General features: G+C 36.8%; 1 protein-coding gene across 3 annotated transcripts in view; it reads left to right on the forward strand.

Annotated features, from left to right (window-relative positions):
* Positions 1-17,509, forward strand: part of KLHL7 (kelch like family member 7) — a 49,260-nt gene that overhangs the window by 15,665 nt on the left and 16,086 nt on the right. For all 3 annotated transcript variants that reach the window (XM_016159582.2, XM_016159584.2, XM_016159583.2), the window contains exons 2-7: positions 2,544-2,646; positions 3,485-3,578; positions 3,845-3,969; positions 7,556-7,731; positions 10,022-10,196; positions 14,059-14,201. In XM_016159582.2, coding sequence (XP_016015068.1) covers positions 2,544-2,646; positions 3,485-3,578; positions 3,845-3,969; positions 7,556-7,731; positions 10,022-10,196; positions 14,059-14,201 — 816 coding nt within the window. The remainder of the gene's footprint in view (positions 1-2,543; positions 2,647-3,484; positions 3,579-3,844; positions 3,970-7,555; positions 7,732-10,021; positions 10,197-14,058; positions 14,202-17,509) is intronic.

Raw genomic sequence — 17,509 nt, forward strand, 5'->3', positions numbered from 1 at the left:
TTCAGTTTACAGACATGTCATTTTCTTTATTAAAGAGTCCTCAGGGAATGAATTTTTAATTTTATCAAATTAAAAATTTTATCAAATCCTTGTGCCATCTTAGCAGTTTTTCTGCAGGAAGTTTTTCTCTGTCAGTGCGATGAATTACATTAATAGATTTATTTTTCTTGAATGCCTCTTGCATTCCTAGAACAATATTTGACTAATACTCAGCTGAATTCAGTTTGCAAATATTTGACAGATTTATAAGTAAGTCCCCTAAAGAAGAAAAAAGTACAAAGAAAAGATGACCAAAACAGCAACTGGCAATTAAAGAAAAAAGATAAGGAAGCTTAATAAATAGCGTAAAAAATGTGGCATATGTAAGGTGAAACGTAAGTAATCAGTAATAAATATGAAGGATTAAACTAAACCCTACTAAAAATAATCTTCAATGGTGCTAACTTTAGAGTCAGTCACACAAAAATCTATGCTGTTTATAAGAGACTGAAGATTCAAGAGCTGAAAATAATAAATACGAAAGTATGACTAATATGGGGGGACATAAACAGAGAAATTGCAAGATTTATTTTTCTTGTTTTATCCAGTGAACACATATTGTTCAAGAGGTAGTTTTGTTTGTTTGTTTGTTTTAGGTTTCTCTTCAATCAACCTAGGACTTGTTACCTCTCGTGTTACCAGGGTCTCTGTCTCTTCCCATTTCCTATCTGTGGATGCACCTCTTCCCCAGAGGACTGATAGCAGGAGGGACCTCTCTCTTGAGGTCACTCCCATCTCTTGTCGAAGCCCACCGATCTGTTGTAGTACAGTCAAATAAATGTACCATTTGGATATGAAAGATTCCTCCCATTCTACCTCCTTTCCCCCTTACACACACACAACATTAATTTCCAGCTGGAGATTAATCTCAGACTAATACTAAACCTCACTGATTTCTCTAACTTCCTTTAGTGCCTTTAAATTCGCTCCACTGAAATCCCCTGTTGGGGGATTATACTTCAGTTTAGCTCTATGCTTTCTGGAACTTCCCATCAGCAGCCATAGGTCCCTCCTCTAACTGATTTGCTTGCTTTGAGCATTCTTTTTCCTTTTCTCTCTCCTTTCTTTCCATCCTTTCCTCCCTCCTCCCTTTCTTTTTCTCGTTCTTTGTCTTAAGTTACTTGATCAGCTTTTTTGGTGGTAACCAAATAGTTGGCTTGCTTTTGCTACCTGGTATTTTTGGTGTGGTAAGTGGCAAAAGCATTGGAGAGCTATGCCTACTCTGAATCCCCTCCCCAAATAAAAGGAGAAAAAAATTAAAAAATTCAAGACACTGTTGGGATAACAATAGCTTTAACTATAAGTAATCTGCATATAATTTCTAAATAATAGTCTATAAGCTTTCTTAAAAAATATTTCGATGTGCTGTAAAGTGAAATTTTTTACATTCTTTAGCCCATTATTTGGGGGCCCATCTTCTTTCTTGTTCTAAGCATTACCATCTTATTTGAATTTTTATTCATGGAGTAATAAAGTAGGAAATGGCAGTGATTTATCTATCAGAAACTGTAGTAGTAGTTTCAGCAAAATACTAAAAATTTGCAAAATGCCATATCCTCTGAGCTAATAAGCAATTATTTAGATTTGTGAGTAATAGATTTTTTTCACTCAGAAAATATTATTTGCTTCATATTCCCAGTGCCTGAAAGAGTGCTTACTATATCATAGGCTCTAAATTTTCTTTGAGCATTGTTTGTACATGATATTTTTAACTTTATTAAGAAATTGAAATTTCATATGACAAAACTCATTGTTTTACTTGAAAATCATCTCTAAAGGTTCCAACAAACTTTAAATTTTTTTCTTTAATGTTCTGTTTTCCCAGCATTTAAGTATTTAATCTAGTTCTACCTTTAAGATCTAGAGTGACATGATTTTGCCCTTGGTCATAAATCACAATTTATAAGTGGCTGCTATCTGGCTCCTGTCAAAAATGCATTTGGGAGAAGTGTTATTTATAAGGAAAGAATGTTAAATGGACGTTGGTTCATCCACTCTTTGTAAGCTTAGTTGTGTCTGTTTTACGTTAGATCTATGAAGGCTACTTTCTTGGGAAATGCAGTGAACAGTCTGGATTTTATCAAGGATAGATATTTAAAAAAAAAAAAAAAGATTATTATGTTCAAAAAACTCAAGGACACTGCCATTATGTCATTTGATGTCCCCATAAAATCTCATCATGAGAAATATCTTAGAATTTGTTTAAGGAAAAAAAAGGCTTTTCTGAAGGATTAGTAGACTACTTTGCTAGTTATGAAGATTTGCCTGACTGTTGGGAAACTTAGTGCCAGATTCTGATACAATAAACTCATGACAGCAACTCTGCAAGTTCTTCCTAAATAAGTCTTCTAAACAAATTATGTGCCGGAAAAAAACAAAACAAAACAAAACAAAACTGAAGTTGAAAATAGAGATAAAGCATTTGACCAAGCACCTGTTTTCTCTGTTTGCTAAGCGAGGCCCAACGACCCCCTTTTAATTTTGTCTATTTCTCTCTCGATTAGAAAACGTTGTGTGATGTGATCCTTATGGTCCAGGAAAGAAAAATTCCTGCTCATCGCGTAGTCCTTGCTGCGGCCAGCCACTTTTTTAACTTGATGTTCACCAGTAAGTATATTAAGGTCAAAGACATTATTTATTCTGTGAAAATGAGGTGGGTCTAAATGAAAATCTGCCATTTTCCCTAATTTTTAAAAGACTTAAGAAATTAAGACCACGGAACAGTGAAAAGATTGAAAAGTCATCATAGTGATGATGAATCAAAGGAGACATTTTTTCATTAGCCTTAAAGACCTGAGGTCTTTATTGATGGAGATATAGCTTCGACGTGAATGCCCTGGGTTTTCTTCTTAACCTCAGACAACTCTTATGACATTTTATCTAACAGGTTAAACTAAATAAAAATGAAAAATTAAATACAACATATCATACTAGAAAGACCCCTAGATTTGGAGTTGAAAACTGAGTCCAAGTCATGGTTCCTCTGTTTTGTATTGTTTTATGTGCTTGATCAGGTTATGTAGTGTATTTGCCTCAAGTTTTCTCTGATGCTCTGGCTACCTGCGAAGGTTTTGGGGAAGAATGAGAGCTTTGCCAGCTGTGGCTGACTATATATGTAATTGTCATTGTTATCATAGGTTTGTTCTAGCTACATCAGAATTATTTTTAGGAGTTGGGAAGATACTAAATCTAGTTTTATGTCTCTTGTTTCATTTGGACTTTTTTTTTTTTTTAAGAAGTATGCCAATTCACTAATTTCATAGACTATTTTAATTCGAGGCACATCTCAAGTGGTGTGGAGAATTAATATGCTTTTTTTATAGGAATGTTGGGCTTTCTGGACAGAGATCTCTGTCCTGTTATCTTCTCTATATTTACCATGGCCTGGAACGAAATGGTTCCCCAGTGGTAGCACTCATGCCATTTATGCTTCTTTTCATTCTAGCTAACATGCTGGAATCAAAGTCCTTTGAAGTGGAACTCAAAGATGCTGAACCTGACATCATTGAGCAACTTGTGGAATTTGCGTATACTGCTCGGTAAGTTAAGAAAGATCATTTCTGTTGTGGAGGAGTGAGGTTAGGATCTACCAGGGCAAAGCAGTGTAGCAAAGTGATGTGTTCCAGATTCTCCAGAATGAAAAACAATGATGGGGCTGGGGGAGGGCTGAGGATCCTGTGCCGTACTAATTTAAGGACTGAAAAGTTTAATTTTTTACTTAATTTCAAGGGCTAGTAGGATACAGTCTACAGTGGTATTATTTAAAAATCGTAGGAAATTAATATTCACTTTAACTTTTTTGCAGAATTTCTGTGAATAGCAACAACGTTCAGTCTTTATTAGATGCAGCAAACCAGTACCAGATTGAACCTGTGAAAAAAATGTGTGTTGATTTTTTGAAAGAACAAGTGGATGCTTCAAACTGTCTTGGTAAGACATCAGATTTCTATTTCAAACAAACAAACAACCTTTAATGTAAGCTTTAATAAAGAAAAAAAGCGTGATTGTAAGTATTCTTATTTAACCTTAAAGACATTGTCCACTAGAAAATTTTCTCATAATTTTAAGAAGAGCTTAGGAAGGGCAGCAACGAGCTCGTTAAATACTGTATACTATTTTCCAAAATATAAAAAGCTTTAGTAATGAACTGTTGTTTAGGATAAGGAGTAAGCATTGCCTGTGGTGGCAGTGTGACTGATGATAACATAGCACAAATGTTTACTTTTGTTGAAGCGCTTATATGATCACTACAGTCCTTCACAGATTTTTATATCTAAAAATCAAACCGAGGTTGTGTAACTTGCTGAAGTCACAAAACTGGTGTGTGCAAGAGCTGAGGTTGGCATTCAAGTCATCTTATTCTTAACTGCTATGCCGTGCTGCCTGTCTACATTGCAGATATGCCTACTGGCGAATACGAGAACACTTAAAAATCCTAGGCTGTCAAGTAAGATACTAATTAAAGCACTGCTATAGCATTCTATTTTAAAGCCACTAATAAAGTATTGTGTATTTGGTGTAAGGAGAAGCAGAGAAAGTTGATCAGAGTTTTCCAGAGTATGGCGTGGTATGCTTGTCACCGTGAGATCATCCTTAAAGGCACATGAATGAACATCCAGATCTTTGTAATTGTATTTTCTGACCCTTGCTGTGATTCAGAGGAGAAGAGGGTCAGGGTAGGAGTGCTAGGAAAGCAGGGAGGAAGGAAAGCGGAGTCAAAGACAGAAAGAGAGAGGCCTGGGAGTCCAGCCAATGCTGATTTTTGACCCACAGGAGATGACGAGGGGTACTGATAACAAGAAGCCAAAAGCTGGAGGAGAGGACTCCTGGAGATGCATGGGAAGTTTTGCAGGCTTTCTCTGTCTCCTCTTTTCTATGAAAAACCTCCACTATGAGTGTAGAGAAGATCTTAGAAGGCCGGTAGACATGAAACCAAATTTAGGGAGGAATAAAAGCCAGGCAGAGGAGATGGGAATGAGATTGTGTCTGGTGTCCAGAAAAGGCATTGGGCAGATGAGAGCGGGAGGGGAAATAGCTATGCAGGTGAATATACCGATGGAATTTTTCTTCAAGATAGCCATCAGTCTACATAGTGAAAAGATCCCTGTATTAGGAAATAAAAGACCAGCCTCTAATCCCATCTACACAATAGAAACACTCTGAGATGCGTCGCTCCATCTCTCTGGGCCATCTCTCTGGCGCTCCATTCATGAACAAGAGTTAGGTGCCTGAGATTTAAGTTTATTTCCCCTTATATAAATTCACAAAATTCATTATAAGAAGGGATTTTAAGATGTTTTTGGAAGGCGATGCCTTAAAGATGGTTCCCTAACTCACGAGCACTCTAAATTTCCTACTGGGGTGATTCAACTAGGAAGAAAAACAGCTAAAGTGAGACAGGACGTGGCAGTAGAAGGTGTAGTGTGGAACCTGGAGCAGGTTTGTGCCAATCGCTGTGGCTGCCTTCTGTCGTCATCTGAGACAAAGCTGGGAGGAAGGACAGCCTGGCAGCCTAAAAGGGAGGGAACCTGACTCTCAGGCTAAGCCTGGGGCAAAGACAGTGGCCCAGTCACTTGGGCCAAGTAGCTGCTAGGTACCCCGGGGACTACTTCAGCCTGCATTTTCTTTTCTTTTCTTTCTTTATCTTTTTTTTTTTTTTTTTTTTTTTTTTTTTTTTTGAGCCCTGAACATGGCTCTCCCTGTGAGGTAATTGGAGAATTCCTGTCTTATTTTTCATCACCTGTCAATTCTCTGCTGCCCAAAAGATCCCAGCCATCTGACTTCCTTGCATGCTGAAGGAATCCCTGGCAGCCAATGGCATTAGGCAAAGATCATATGTATGAAGTTAAAGGAAACCCAGTAGTTTGAGGGACAGAAAATCAAGCTAAACAGTGAAAACGAATGGCTCCTATAGCCAAACTTAACATAAGAAATGGAAGAGAACTTAAAATAGAAATGATGCATTTTAAGGAGTATTTTCCATGAAATTCCATTGAATTGAAAAAGAGAATGTATATACCTAAAAATCAAACTAAAGATCAAACAGGAAACTGCCTCATGATACAAAACAAGAATGCAGAGAAATAGGAATGATAGTGAAAAGATAAAAAAAGACATGGAAGAAAGATACAGAGACACTAATGTGAATTAGGAATTTCAGAAGGAAGAGATGGAGGAAAAACAACTTAGAGATTCTGAGTACAGAATCCCTCTAGAATTTTGCAGTGTTTTTCAGGATTTTATCATTTGTCTTGGTGATGCCTAAACTGAGCTTTGTTTAAGTCTGTCTTAAACCATAAGATTAGTTTTCATAGAAAACTACTTTCTTTTCACATTTATATTTTATTAATCTGCATCATATTTAATTGGGTTATATAACTGCAACAAATTCAACTGCCAAAAATTAATCATAACTCGTTTAAAACATCATCTCCCTGATGGGAGTGTAAATAGCAGACCACTTGCCGTGAGCATCTCTCATGCCGTGGCATTGGTCAGTACATTTAGAAAATGGCAGTAAGTTCATTAGCAGGCATTAGTCATGAGGACCTTTAAGATATAAATATGAAAGCGTCAAAATTCATTATCCAAAGATAGCATGAAGTTGAAACATGGAAAACCAAAGATAACCGACTGAAAAAAATGTATCTCATGACTTTGAAGGGAGATCACATACAATGATCAATGGTTTTATTTAGGAGAGAGATTGGCAAACTTTTTCTTTTGTAGAGGACGAGATGGTAAATATTTTAGGCTCTGTGGTCCACGTGTCACATGTGGTCCTTGTCATTCTTCCTTCTATTTTCTTCCTCTCCCTTCCCCTCTCCTCTCCCTTCTCCCGCCGGCCGCCGCCTCCTCCTCCTCCTCCTCCTCCTCCTCCTCCTCCTCCTCCTCCTCCTCCCCTTGCCCTTTTTTTTCACAACTCTTTAAAAATCTGAAAAATATTCTTAGCTGCCGACACCAGAGCTGGACGTGGGCTGGATTTGCAGAGTCCTCATATAGAACATTTGCAACCAATTAATAACTTCCCTCCTGAACAAAAAGTAAAATAGCTCGGAAAAGGCTGGATGCGGAATCTATAAGGTTTCTGTGAAGACAATCGTGTGATTACATTGACAAGCATAAAAAACCTAAATGAGTAGAGATTTGTGTGTGTCATGTTCCTAAGTGGAGCTCCTCCAGATTGCAGAAATTAAGTGCAGTCCTAATTAAAATCACATCAGGGTTTTTTAAAAGTAGAACATGATAAGCTCATTTTGAAATTAATTTCCAAGAGAAAATGTTTAACAGTAGCCAAGAAAAGTTTTTAAAAACCTTGAAGGAAGCTTGTCCTACAAAATAATCAAAACTGGCCATTCATAAGGTGGTATAAGAATAAACAATGAAACAAAAGAGAATCCAGATTTATGAAATTCATGCAGGCTCATTTTTCTGGGGTCATGCTTTAGTGTATGCTTGGGTTTGTTTGTTTTTTTTTTTTTAAGTGATTTTCTATTCATTTTCTTTCTGTGTTTAGGTATAAGTGTGCTCGCAGAGTGTTTGGACTGTCCCGAATTAAAAGCAACTGCAGATGACTTTATTCATCAGCATTTTACTGAAGTTTACAAAACTGATGAATTTCTACAACTTGATGTCAAGCGAGTTACACATCTCCTCAACCAGGACACTCTGACTGTGAGAGCAGAGGATCAGGTGACTAAATTGCCCTCTCACATTTTTCTTAGTAAAAATGTCATTATTTATTTTTCATGCTTCATGTTTGGATACATGGCAAGGAAAAGAATATGAGGAGTGAATGTGTCTCTTGCATTAAGCAGAGCATTCCAGAGTCTGTTTCATAGGAAAAGTAAGTCTTGGGTACTAGTAAGGGCTGGCTATATGGGAGAGAGGCTACATTGTAGAGATGAAGCTGTTAGGTACCATGGCAGGCAGAACAAGGCCCAAAGATGGTCCATACTCTAATCCCTAGACCTATGAATACGTTGCTTTACGTGACACATGGAACTTTGCAGATATGGTTAAATTAGTGATCTCGAGATTATCTGATGGGCCCAATATAATCATAAAGGTCCTTAAATGTGGAAGAGGTAGGCAGAAGACTCAGTATTAGAGTGATGTGATGTGAGAAAGACTTAGCCGGCCCTTGCTGACTTCGAAGATGGAAAAAGAGGCTGCAAACCAAGGAATGCAAGCGGCTGCTAGATGCTAGAAAGGGCAGGGAAATGGTTTCTCCTCCAGAGCCTTCAGGAAGCTCTGCTGACACTTTAATTGTAGCCCAGTTTGACCCATTTTGGACAATGACCTACAGAACTGTCAGATAAACTGTCAGGTGTAAATTGGGTGCAGGCTCACGGGGGCGAGGTGGAGTAACCCTTTGATACGCAGATGTTCACTTAATCCCTATTTTCAGTCCCACGTCCTTCTCTGTATTTTAAGCCAGTAAGTTTGTGGTAATTTGTTACAGCACCGGTAGGAAGGTAATAGAGGTATTGTAAAATCATAGGCTTTCAGTTAGTTTTGTTCTAAGGATAAAAGGTTTGCACTGAACCTTGTTCTTTCATCCAATTTTCTTCATGGCCCAAAATATTAGTTTGCAAGTTCACAGGTTGGATCTGGAGAACCTGATTAGGCAAAAAGAAAAACTCAGTTCTATGATCAAAATTAACTGACTTACATGCGCTATGGAAAACGAAGAAAAAGGTACTTTAGGCTGAAGAAACTTGACAAACACTGCCTACAGGCTGTCAGACCTGACCAACACTGAGTACAGGTTGACATCATCAGTGATAAGTCATGTCGATAGCACGCAACCTTGATATAATGTAAGGAGAATGGCACGTCGCATCTGTGATCTTTCTCCCAAAATTCTATAACCCGAGTCTAACCAGGAGAAAACATCGGACAAACCCAAATTGAGGGAAATTCTATAAAATATCTGACCAGAAGTCAAAACTATCATAGTCTGGAAGAGCCATGATAACTAAGTGTAATGTGGTATCCTTTGTGAGATTGAGACAGAAAAAAGAACATTGGACAAAAACTGAAAAAACTGTTTAAAAGTATGGACAATATCGGTTCATTAGTTGTGATAATAGTATCATGCTAATGTAACAAGTTTAACAACTGGGTACAGGGTATTTGGGAACTCACCACACTATCTTTGCAACTTTTCTAAAACTATTCCAAAAGAAAAAAGGTTATTTAAAAAAATAGACCAATTCCCATAAAAATTAACTCACAGGGAGATGAGAACTTAGGTCTTATTAACACCAACTCAAAATCAACTGATTTAACTAGCTCTAACATCTATGTGGTAGATGTGTATGTATATGAAATAATATGTTTGTTTTCAGTGTATCTAAACTACTGATTTCTTAATCAGATTATGTTAATAAACTTGGACTTGCTCGGTACAGTTATGATTGCTACAGCATTGTTTTGGAAAACAATTCTCATAAATACCCTGTAATTTATTTTTTAAATATAGAATTTGTATATTATAAAGCTTCTGGAAAGCAGATAATTCTATCAATTTACAATCCAGGAATATTAGATTGAAATAAAATCATAAGTGACCTTCATATCTTTAGGGATGGAGAGCATCTTCGAAAATTACCAAATGGACATGTCTTGAAACTATCATTGACCAATAGATTTTTTTCAGTAGAAATGTGTATCATATCTCTTTCCAAAAAGGAAGTGAGAATTTGTTTTCAAATAATCATGAATTCAACATCCTCCCTGTCATTACATTAGTAATAATTAGTTCTAAAAAACATGTCACCTACAAAAATCCCTAGAGCAACGTACAAACTGTTCTGAAGTTACAGGCAATGTGTTGGGGAATGAAAGCAAATATCTGCATAAAATATTAGGAATAAGTGGTTGTGAGATTCTCCCCCTTCGATGTGAGAGTAATTGTAGGCAGTGGGGTATGTTTCCGCCATCTGAGGACTTCACTGTGCTGTTTTCCCCCCCGTAGGTGTATGATGCTGCAGTCAGGTGGTTGAAATACGACGAACCTAATCGCCAGCCATTTATGGTCGATATCCTTGCCAAAGTCAGGTTTCCTCTTATATCAAAGAATTTCTTAAGTAAAACGGTACAAGCTGAACCACTTATTCAAGACAATCCCGAATGCCTTAAGATGGTGATAAGTAAGTTGCCTTAATATCCATTTATAACCTGATCACGTAGCCAGTTTCTCGTGGGCTTTAAACCCTCTAGAATGGATCAGAGTCAGTAGCCATGGAGAAACATTCAAGACTTTGCCCTTCCAGATAATAAATCCATTGGGGTTCTCAGCTGTCTGCCTGGAAGGGGATGTTTCCCCAATCCTTACTTTATAGGGACGAGTGTGATAGAAGCTAAAAAAAAAAAAATTCCTTGTGCTTTGTTTTCTTTTATGTACAATAGCTTTCATGTACTCTGTTCCTAGTGTTTCCTTTTTTATTTTATTTAGCCAAATAAGATTCTGTGATCACATTTTCTTTCTTAAACAGCTTTTTTTTTTTTAAAAAAAAAAAAAAACAAAACATTTTTTTGGCCTGGAGCTAATAATTGCCACATTTTTTAATTTACTTCGTTTTTCTTGACTTGCAGGCTAAGTCCCAACCCCTCTGTAAAATGCCACTTAATAAAATTGTACAATTAAACAATCTGCTGCTTTTATTTTATTTCTTGGAAACATCCTTCATAGAGTCTTTCTTCTGCCTATTCCAATATTGACCGTTTGCTCTCCAGGACTAAGGCACAGTTTATGCCTGGGGCTTTCCTTCCCAGCCATCCTGGGATGTCCTGTGTTAGATCTGCTGTCTTCCCGGACACCAGGTCTTCCCCTTACTTAATTCCCTCTATTTGATGGAATGTATCCCCAAAAGTCCCCGAGAATGAGTAGACAATGAGTAGATATTTGGAGACTTGACAAATCTCATATCTTTATTTTACCATAATGTTGAAGGATAGTTAAACTGGGTATAGAATTATGTTAAAAATCATGTTCAGTTAGAATTTTGAAAGCATCGCTTCCTTATTTAGTAGCTTCCTGTGTTACTTTCGAGAAATCTGATACCAACGCGATGCTTTTAAGTTACCATGTTGGTTATTCTCTATCCTTTTAACCAGAGATTTCTCAGTTCTTTATCATTAGTAGTGTGATTCTTCAGCGATTGAGTCCCTGAATCTTTTCTTGTTTCTCTTGTTATCCATCTTTGCCTCATTTTTCTGTGTTCTAAGAGATAATGTTAATTTTTCTTCAACACTTATTTCAGCCATTATTACTAATTTCCAGGAGCTTTTACTTATTTTCTAATTTCTTATTTTATGTCTGTTTTATTATTCTTATATTCTTCTTATTATTATTATAGTGCATTCGATATTTTCTTGTCTGTATTTTCTGTATTACCTTTGTTTTCTTCCTGTTCTTGTACTCGAAAGCTTTTTTTAAGTGTTTGATTCGAACTATGAATCATTTATAAGTTATAAAAATGATAGGATAAGGCCGTATATGTGAGAGGGCTTCTCAGTTCTGGGGCCGAATTGTAGGGTAATCCATGTAGCTAGACAGTGTTTTAATTGAGGATACCCACATGCCAGCATCTGTGGATATTTTCTCAGGTAGCTGGGTACAAGGATTTAGGAGCCAGGTAGGGGAACATTTTGATAGCAGCTTTCACTTAATCCAGTTTTCAGTCTCACACCCTTCTCTTTGTGATTGCCTGAGTCTGGAACAACTGTGACCAGATGGTATACCTCCAGAGACCAGTCCTCCTCCCTCCTGCAGTGGGAGGCGTGGCAGGTACCTGACTGAGCAGTAGGAGACCTGGCAGTGCAACTGTCATTTCTTCAGAATTTTAGTTATCACTTTCACCCCTCACCCCCTCTTCTAGGGTACTTGGTATCCCCAGTTAGGAACCTTTCCAGAGTTCTGCAGGGTCATTTGGCTTGCTTCTCATTGGTGCCTCCTTCCGCAGCCATCCATGTTTAACATTCTCTCTATCTGCAAGCTGTCTTCACTAACTGCATTTCAGGGTTACAGATCTACTGTTATCAAAGGTAGAATTTGTGTTCGTTTCTTGTTTCTTTGTTGTTTGAGGATGGCTTTTAAGAGAAGAGGAGGAAAAAAGTCAAAATGCTCCTTAGTTTGGAAAGTAAGTAAAATTTCCATTAGACTTATTATATAGCTACTACTTAATAATATTATTGTAGTTTTAGATAAGTTGATCCAATATTGTCCCCCAGATTGCAAAAGTATTTTTTTTTTGATATGTCCATACAGTGGAATGCTTTATATTTACTAAAAATGTTTTAGATGAATAATATGGAAGTTTTTTCATAAGTGACAAAAGCTTAAAATACCGCCAGTTAATGATATAATACCTTTTTGTTAAATGAAAAGCAAAAATTTTTTAAAAACTCAAATATTCGAATCCAGTGAAGGTGTCAAGGGAAAAAGAGAAGAGGGTATGACTCAAGGACAAATGCTTGTGAATATCTACATTCAAGGGGTGGTACAAGGAAAAGAACCAGGAAAAAAATTCACTGAACTATTCGAATCAAAGACTGGTGTCTTGAAAACCAGGGTGTAGAGTTTTAAGAAGTAGAGCATAAGTGGCCACTAGTCTCTTAAGTGCAGAGAGATGAAAGAAAATCAGGACTAAGAAGATGTTTTGAGATTAAGGCTTTTCAGCTTTTGGATTGCATACATGTTAATATCAGGGTTTTTGGTTATGCCTCCGTTCTCAAACTGCGTGTTATATTTCTGGCCTTAGCATTTCATTGGGCAGAGAGCTGCACCTGTTTGTTTATACATGGTGTAAGCTGTTGAAGACAATTAGCTATTCTCAGTTACATATAGTATTTAGTCCTTACACGGATTCTGAATTGATTTAGAAACAGGATAGCAGTATTATTCTAGAAATTCAATCAAGTGTGGGGATTAGGCTCTTGAGGTCTTGTTGCTTATTCATTTTTTTTTTATTTTCCGTTTTTTTTTTTTTTTTTTTTTTTTTTTTGCTATGCTATAATCTAACTTAAAATTTTATGCAGTTAAGTCTGAATATTTTTTTCATGGCTTCTGTGTTTTTCATCGTAGGCTTCTCCATTTTTGAGCTATTTTTTAAAATTATCCTATATTTCTTTTAGTATATTTATGAGACTTGCATATTCAATATTCTATTAATTTGGAATGTACTTTAAAATATGAGGTGGGGGTACAAATTTTTTTCTCCCTACCATTGTGTAACATTATTTATTGAACAATCTACCTTTCCCGCACTGATTTGAAATAACACCTTAAAAGTTTTTAATTAAGTGGACCTTGACAAAATCAAGGAATTGCTAGATCATGTTAGATAGCAATCGTTCTGAATCCTCACCGCATTTTAGAATCATCTAAGGTAGTACTTCTCAAAGTTCTATGTGCATCTGAATTACATTGAGATTTTGTTAAACATGCAGATTTCTGGAGTCGGTAGGTTTAGGGTAGATTTTGGAATTCAGTATTTCTAATAAGCTCCCAGATGCTGAAAGTGCTGGTCTTAGAACCACATTTTAAGTGTCAAGACCAGTCTCTGGGCCTACTACTAGAGATTTTGATTCAACTGGTATGTGGTAGGGTCCAGGCATAGATAGTTTCAGAGATTTCCTAGGTGATTCTAACGTACATTTAAGATTGAGGACCACTGGGTTAGGAGATCTGAATTGCAGTAATTATTTTGGCAGCTGTTGCTTGAAGAGCCAGATAATTCACTGATGTGTAGTCAGTGGGTGAGGCAATCAACATAATGGCAATCATTGAGAATAATAAATTGGTTAGGACTCGGGCCCATACTTAATGCTATTTTATATACATTTCCCCTGCCTCTTTCCCCTCATTCTTCCCTTAAATGCTATAGAGAGATCATAGGAAAACAGTCACGAAAATAATAGCACTATTATATCTAGGGTGTTTTTTTTCCAAAGCACTAAAGTACCTGAAGTTCTTGGAGAGTTGCCGTGTATTTTTTTTTTTTTCTACAGGTGGAATGAGGTATCATCTTTTGTCTCCAGAGGATCGAGAAGAACTGGTGGAAGGCACAAGGCCCAGAAGAAAGAAACATGACTACCGCATAGCCCTATTTGGAGGCTCCCAACCACAATCTTGTAGATATTTTAATCCAAAGGTAACTCATTTTTACTCTTGTTTTATTTTTGAAAGCTTTGAGCAAATAGGCACTCACCTACCACCAGTATTAATGTTACAGTTTATGACGTTCTTTCACATACCTTCTGAGATACATAGTTATCGCTTTCATTGTACAAAAAGGAAGTCGAGGCTTAGTCTACCAATCTCAAATGTTTCCATAATTGCTCTTTGATAGTAACCATTATCAAAGAAAATGGAAAGCTAGTTCTCCTGTCTTACCACATTTCGTTAATAACTCCGTGCATTCATGACAGCTCCTTGCTTTCTGCCGCTTTTAGTGCAAATTTGCTTCTGGAGCTATGTATTTTTTTTAGTAATTATGATTCAATATAAAATAATATATCATCGTTCTAGAAAATTTGGAAAACCTAGAAAATCACAAAAAAATAAAATTTTAATTCAACTTCTAGAAATGATCCCCAGTTTTAATGTGTTTTCTAGTACGTATTATGCAGTTGGGTCATAGGTCTAGGAACACAATTTTTTAAAATAGATTATTAATTATAACCTTAAGAGAGTCTACTCACATTTTTACCCCTTGTTTCTTAGACCTGTGTTTTTTGACTGTAAAGGAGATAACACCATATTTTGCTGATACTGTATGTATTGCTGGGACAGAGCAAATACTACAGTCCTAAAAGACAGCACTCCGACCTTGCACATCCATAACTGGTGTTGAATCTAAGCACATAAGTGTCTCTTTCATCCTTTTTTAGGCCCATTTTTGGTTGATAATAGATAGCTGATGAATCCAGAGCATCCTGTTGACATCAGGATACTTGTCTGATACTACTTTCTCTGTGAAGTGGGTTCTTGGAGGCATTATATGTAATACTGTAGGGGTAACATACAAGGCATTTATGAAAACATATGTGGTGGTGGTGTCAAAACTGCTCACAAAGGCCAATCCAAATCCAGAGGGACGAGGAGAATCCCGATTTCATTTAGGAGACAGTGAGCATTGTTTCTAGAATAAGGCAAATGTTAGGTGACTCTTAGGACTTTGTTTTATGGTCTGTAGTTCTAACACTTTCTTTGATTTTTTTTTTTTTTGTCGTTGTTGTTGTTAAACAGTTGAAAAGAAATTCATATTCTACACGAGCCTGAAAATGATACTGTAACTTCAGAATTTTCATGTGATGTCATACCTTGCTCTTATAAATGGCCCATATTTAATGTTATTTTATATATTCACCCACAAATTTTTAGACTTCCGGTGGAAAAATTCAATTAATTGAGGAAATTTCTGCCAATAAAAACATCCTCATTTTGTCAATTATCTCATTCCCTGAAGCTAACACCATTAGAATCTCATCACATTATTTATAAAATATTTCTATTAAAAGTATTAGCCCATTCTTTGTCGCTATAAAATTTCATCTTGAAAAATTTGCACCATTTAATTGTTTGTATATAACATTCTAATATGAGTTGATTAGTCTGTATTTCTAATATTAAAATAATTGGGAAGGCTGATTTCATTATAAATTATTTAAATCTTCCAAAGTGAACATTATTTATATTATTCCATTCAAGTAGACTGCTTAAAAAGGAGTACTATATATAGGAATTGTTTTATTTTAAAATTCTCAAATGTAATACTTTCATAAATGTTAAAATGGTTTTTTACCTATCATTAAATGGGACCCATTTCTGTGTATTCTATACCAGCCCAAAATAATCATTTTTATTGAACTGATCCCCTTCAAAGGGGACAATTTAAGCAGTGTTACTTAATCGAATCCTGTAGAATTAAGTCAATATCCCTATGAGCAGTTATCTTTAGATATTCTTCGGATATCACAGGAGGCAAATATGTATATTAATTGCTAATTGAAAAGTGATAAGAAAGAAAATCTTAGTATTTTTTTCTAAGAATTGACAGAAAAGGAAGTCTCGGGTTGCTGTATTGAATTGAAATCATTCCTGTTATGGTCCTTTTATAAAGCCTGCCAAGCTTTCTCATCTGTACCTGTTTTTAAAGTTTTCAAGTGCTCAGTGATGACTAAAAGAGTAATTTACCTCTATCCAGTGCTCTGTTCTATTAGTATTGGTGTTCTCAACTAGTAGGAGGGGAATGTCTTATGATGTTGATGCCTAAATAAAAGTTGACCTAATTGACCAGTTTTTATTTAGACTCTTCTTGTCCGTGAAATGATGACCTTTGAGGGCTTAGAACTTCGTAAGGCTCTTAGCTCACCGTTTTCGGATGGTAAAGAAATAGGAAACTATGCGCTAGAGAAAAGGAAATTCCCTGCCAATAACACAAAGGAAGTGAGACCACAGGGTGAGGGCTCGAGCCTGCAAATCACAAAGGCAGCATATCATACGGTGCCACATTATATGGAGCCATCAGGTCCGGAAGGTGCACAGTTTCTCACGCAGAACTCTGAAGTGGACACATCACTGAGATTAATGTCTGGCCCAACGTGGGGACAGGCAAACCTCGGTTTTTTTGCTCTTTGCTTTATCGTGCTGTGCAGATGTTGCCTTCTTTTTTTTAATTGCTTCATTACAGTAGTCTGGAACCAAACCCACAATATCTCCAAGATATATATGCCTGTACTCGAGGTTTTCAGGGTGATCGAGCCGGTATAACTTTATATAACATTTCACAGGCAATTTTGTCAGTTTGTGTATAGAACTGGATTTAAATATAGGTTGGCCCTCAATCAAAAGAAACGAAGCTACTTTCAACTCAGAACAGATTTTCCTGTTGGAAATATTATTTGTTAAAGGTACCACTGCCTTTTCTCATAGCATTGTGGCCCCCTTCCCCTTTAAGCAGACCTCCACCCAGGAGATAGTGCCGCTCCGTGATTCGGGTGGAAATCAGCAATTGTGTATTGCATATGATTTTAAAAGACATGTGCATAAAAGAAATATAAACCTTAAAGGAAAATGGTGTTACATTAAAAAAAGTAACAAGTCTTTTTTTTTTTTTTTTATAAGAGTGTATCAGTAGTGTTTGCCACCAGCAAAAGAATACTCTAGAAGCAGTGCACTGAGGTAAGCAGGTGAGCACTGCTGAAATGACCAGGAGCACCTACAGGAACCAAATGTCATCTCAGGCAGATGGGACCCATAGCTGTGTGACCCAGGGACTGAGACCGCTGGAATGCAAGTGTGGGTTGTCTTAAGCTTCCTTCATCGTCAGTATTATAGGCACCCGGTGGTGGTCAAAATCAGTGTTCTTTGCAGCTCGGGCACAGTCCGTGCTCCTCATGCCTGCTCGTTTGCAAGCATTTGGGTCAGACTGGTAGTCCTCACGTCCACATAGAGGAG

The sequence above is a fragment of the Rousettus aegyptiacus genome, unplaced genomic scaffold, assembly GCF_014176215.1.
Source record: "Rousettus aegyptiacus isolate mRouAeg1 unplaced genomic scaffold, mRouAeg1.p scaffold_m13_p_13, whole genome shotgun sequence".
Lineage (NCBI taxonomy): Eukaryota > Metazoa > Chordata > Mammalia > Chiroptera > Pteropodidae > Rousettus > Rousettus aegyptiacus.